Below are 4,956 nucleotides of genomic sequence, written 5' to 3' on the forward strand. Positions count from 1 at the left end.
CGCAACCGTTGCTAAAAAAATCAGTGATCATAATGCGCCTTCTGAACGGCTTGATACATTAGCTGTCAAATTCGAAACACACAACATGTTGTCTCAAATGATCTGTGAGGACTAAATATCCGCGGAATTTAGCCCACACGAACACAAACCCCTACACCAACAATAACGACTACAGCAACATCATCGAAACGGCTAACCAACACGGGAGACCGTATCAACACTCCTTTGCGACACCGTCACCATAGCAACGCAACATGTAGCCACACAACTCAGCAACACGAAGAACACCAGCTATAACAGAAGTGACTCAGAAACATACGAGACAGTCAGCACGGAGCTGTGGTCGTGAACGCACAGCTACAAACGAATAGCGCACGACTTGTTGATAGGCGACTAAACAAGGCTTGTCTATTCAAGGGTAGAGTGCCGCCACTCCGCAGTACACCGTGAGTCAGCCGACGGCGACGCCAGTTCGTCCACCAGCACAACGCCGAAGTCACCCAGCAGCCGCGCACCAACGGAGAAGCGCCGAAGTCACCCAGCAGCCGCGCTCCAACGGGGAGCGCCAGCAGTCTACGCGTCAGTAACGGAGCTGTGGTCGTGAACGCACAGCTACAAACGAATAGCGCTCGACTTGTTGATAGGCGACTAAACAAGGCTTGGCTATTCAAGGGTAGAGCGCCGCCACGCCACAGTCCACCGCGAACACGCGCGACAGCGACGCCCGATCGTGGGATAACAGTGCGCTGGCATAGCAGAGCGCCGACATCGCACAGAAGCAGAGGGCCGGCATAGTAACGCCGACGTCACATACTAGCAGAACGCCGACACAGTAGCGCAGACGCCGCCTGGTAGCAGGGAACCGACGTCGCACAGAAGCAGAGCGCCGGCGTCGCACAGCGACAGAGCGGCGGTACAGCAGCGCCGGCGTCGCACAGCGACAGAGCGGCGATACAGCAACGCCGATAGAACAGCACCGTTAGGAATTTACGTCCCGTTAATGATATTATGTTCGTAATGTTAAGAATTTCCACGTGATAGAAAATAAGCAGCAATTAAATAAAGTACTATTTGCAAAGGCCCCACAATATAAATTTATTGTAACGGACCCTGGGCACGGCGAGTATACCCCAGCATAGAAAACAGAAGCATCGGGGCCTTAACAGGAAAACGCTTCGTTACAATTGGCGCCCGAGCAGGGACACTGCAAATAGTACAATACGAGGGAACATTTCGAAGCCAATAATTAAACCAGCCATGACAGAACCAGTGAGCATAGCGTGGCTGGACAGCGTATCCAAGGAACAGTTGGTGTCCATCACACAAGAACTGGGCATCGAACACACAGGCACCACTCGAGAGATAAGGAAACGGATAGCGGCATGGGCCGCCAAAGCACTCATCGATCCGGAACTTCACGCAAAATTTCTCGCGATGGAAGCAGCATACAACGAACAGGAGGCCCACTGGAGAAACGAAAGCGAACCAAAGACACCGTTAACCGTGAATCAAGGCGAAAGAACTGCTAATGTGCCCGTTAGGCCGCCAACGCAGAGCCAGTTCGCATATCCACCACCAAGTCTACAACCGCCAACGACATCCATTGCACCAAACGCTGACGTGCTAAACAACGGCAACCATGTGCCGACCGTTACCTTTGCGCCCATCATCGACCAGGTACGCAAGTGGTCGGTGAAGTACGATGGAGGACGCGACCCGTTGGCGTTTGCAGAACGATTGGAGGAGTTAGCCGACGTCTACGCATTAAACGTAGACCTATTACCAAAGACGATGCCTGAATTGCTAAGCGGCACCGCCCTCCAGTGGTACCGCAACAACAACGAACACTGGAGCACCTGGCACTCATTCAAACGTGATTTCCTGAATTTTTTTCTGCCGGCCCAGTATTTTGAGCGTTTGGAAGACGACATCAGGCAACGGAGACAGCGCCCGCGAGAAAAGTTTAAGGACTACGTGATCGCGATCCAGAACCTGATGCGACGTGCAGCCTACAGCAACGAACAACGGTTGGAGAGAATCTTCCGCAATAGTCACGCCGATTACTTACTGTACATTAAACGGCGGGATTTTAACACCTTGCCGGAGCTTCTAGCGCTCGCGGAAGAGTACGAAGGCATACAAGAAAGTCGTCGACGTGCCCCAGAAGTATCACGACATGAAGTAGCGAGGCACGTTGGTGACGACACCATTATGTCACCATCCCCACCGAGACAGGCATTTCAGCGACGACCACCACCACGCAGGGAACAGCATCATCGAGAGGCATCGTATAATAACGCCGCGAGGACCCCACCCCCTTCGAGAGCCACAATTCAAACTGATCATAGCGGCAACACATGCAGGAGGTGTGGCCAAGAGGGACACTACGCCCGAAGGTGCCGTAACCCACAGAAGCTGTTCTGTTGGGAGTGTGGCCGGGCCGACATACGGACAATAGAGTGCTGCCGGAGGCGTCCGGGAAAACGACAGAGGGCTTCAGCAGAGGACCGGCGCGATGAAGCCCCCGAGTACAGCGCCGGACAACCAATAATTTTGAGCCAGGAACGCGGCCGCCTCTACGCCCTAATCTCGTTGGGTGGAGCGCCCGCGGAAGCCGTCATCGACACAGGAGCCTCGAGAAGCTTCGTGTCCGCCAGCGTGGCGGAGCAATTGGTTAGCTTGGGGAGAGGCAAAAAGATAACTGTGGCCATAGGAATCCTTATGGCCGATGGTACCAGGAACCAAATATCCGATGCCGTGAGGACCGTAATCCGCCTCGGGCAAACGATCCACAACGCCGTTCTGTATGTCATGCCTGGAGCAATTGACGACATCATTTTGGGCCTAGACACATTAGGGGGAATGGGAGCTACGGTGTCCTGCGGCGGGCACCGCGTCGTATTGACGGAACCACCTATACAACCCACGTCGGCGACACCCAGCGAGCCAACACCAAGCACCGAGAACCCCGAACCACCCGCCATGACGAACCATAGCCCACCAAGGAGCAGAAAAGGGAGGCGCCTTACAAGGCGACGGTCCGCAAGGGAGAATATCAATAGAGTTGAACACGAGGATCTCAACCACGAAGATGAGGCAGCCCGCATACGCGACTTTCTAGCCGAAGAACTGCAAAAATTCGAGAATATTAGCGGAGTAGCCACCGTGGGAGAGCACCGGATCATCATGACTGATGAACGTCCCATCAAACAGCGGTACTTCCCGCGCAACCCTGCGATGCAATCTGTAATCGACACGGAAATCGATGAGCTACTCAAGAAAGGATGTATTGAGCCGTCTCGCAGTCCGCACAGTGCGCCGATCGTACTAGCCCGGAAGAAGAACGGCAAGTGGCGCTTATGCGTGGACTACCGGCAGCTCAATGCCCGGTCAGTACCGGACGCATACCCCTTGCCGAGGATACAGCACATACTGGACAAACTGCGCCAGGCAAAGTACATAAGTAGTTTAGACCTCAAGAACGGGTACTGGCAGATACCCCTGGAGCCCAAGAGCCGCCCGTACACAGCCTTCACCGTACCGGGACGCGGCCTGTTTCAGTGGCGCGTCATGCCGTTCGGCCTACATTCCGCCCCCGCCACATTCCAGAGAGCGCTAGACCAAGTCATCGGCCCGGAAATGGAGCCCTACGCGTTTGCCTACCTCGACGACATAATCGTCATAGGCTCCACCTTCGACGAACACGTGGAACACTTGCGGGAGGTACTCCGACGACTACAGCGGGCCAACCTGTGCATTAACCCCGAGAAGTGCGACTTTTTTAAAAGGGAGCTCCGGTACTTGGGCCACGTCATTAGTGACAAGGGTATACACACCGACCCCGACAAAGTTGCCGCCATCAAGGAACTAAAACCACCGACCAACGTGAAGGAGGTACGCCGATACCTCGGGATAGCTTCCTGGTATCGCCGGTTCGTACCCGACTTCGCTGCGCTAAGCCAACCACTCACCGCCCTCCTGAAGAAGGGTAAACACTGGAGGTGGGGAACTGAGCAACAGGAAGCGTTCGACGTGATAAAAAGAAAACTCACCGAGGCCCCCATCCTCGCGTGCCCAGACTTCAGCAAGAAATTTACCCTGCAGACGGACGCGAGTAATTTCGGCCTAGGGGCAGTACTCACACAGGAGTTGGAAGGCGGCGAACGAGTAATCGCATACGCAAGTCGGAAACTTAATAAGGCAGAGATCAATTATTCGGCCACGGAAAAGGAATGTTTAGCCATAGTCTGGGGAATACGCAAAATGAGGCCCTATCTAGAAGGATACCGATTCAACGTCATAACCGACCACATGTCACTAAAATGGTTAAATTCGATCGAAAGCCCCTCAGGTCGCATAGCGCGATGGGCCCTGGAGTTGCAACAACACGCCTTCGACATCGAGTACCGCAAAGGAAAACTGAACTTAGTCGCGGACGCACTGTCTCGACAGCCACTAGAGACGCTACTACGAACAACAGTGGCGGAACCACGATGCAAGTGGTGGCACAGACGGGTCGAAGAAATGCGTACCAACCCGGAAAAATACGCCGATTACATGATACAGGAGGGGCAGCTCTACCGTCATATCCCGTGTCGATCCCAGGACGAGGAAGCAGTCCCCTGGAAACTGTGTGTGCCCAGCCCCCTCCGTCGACGAGTACTGAGGGAAAACCACGACATACCAAGCGCGGGGCATATGGGTATTCGCCGAACAGTAGCACGGATTGCCAATCGGTATTATTGGCCAGGAATGTTTCGCGACATCAGCCGGTACATCCGTCAATGTGAGTCCTGCCAGAGGTACAAGGAGGCACAACACAAACCAGCCGGCAAGATGCTCTCGCAGGTCGCTCAAGAACCTTTCGCCACGGTGTGTGCCGATTTCATCGGACCCCTACCACGGTCCACGCATGGCAACACCATGCTACTTGTGTTTTTCGACAGATTTAGCAAG

General features: G+C 54.3%; 1 protein-coding gene across 1 annotated transcript; it reads left to right on the forward strand.

Moving 5' to 3' along the window:
• Positions 1–1,257: 1,257 nt before the first annotated feature.
• LOC118756716 lies at positions 1,258–3,894 on the forward strand (the record flags this gene model as incomplete). Its single annotated transcript, XM_036491462.1, has 1 exon — positions 1,258–3,894. A coding segment is annotated over exon 1 (2,637 nt), but the record flags the coding sequence as incomplete, so codon positions are not given.
• Between the last annotated feature and the right edge of the window lie 1,062 nt (positions 3,895–4,956).

The sequence above is a fragment of the Rhagoletis pomonella genome, unplaced genomic scaffold (assembly GCF_013731165.1).
Source record: "Rhagoletis pomonella isolate Grant_MI unplaced genomic scaffold, Rhpom_1.0 Rhpom_scaffold_11824, whole genome shotgun sequence".
In the NCBI taxonomy this organism is placed as follows: Eukaryota; Metazoa; Arthropoda; class Insecta; order Diptera; family Tephritidae; genus Rhagoletis; species Rhagoletis pomonella.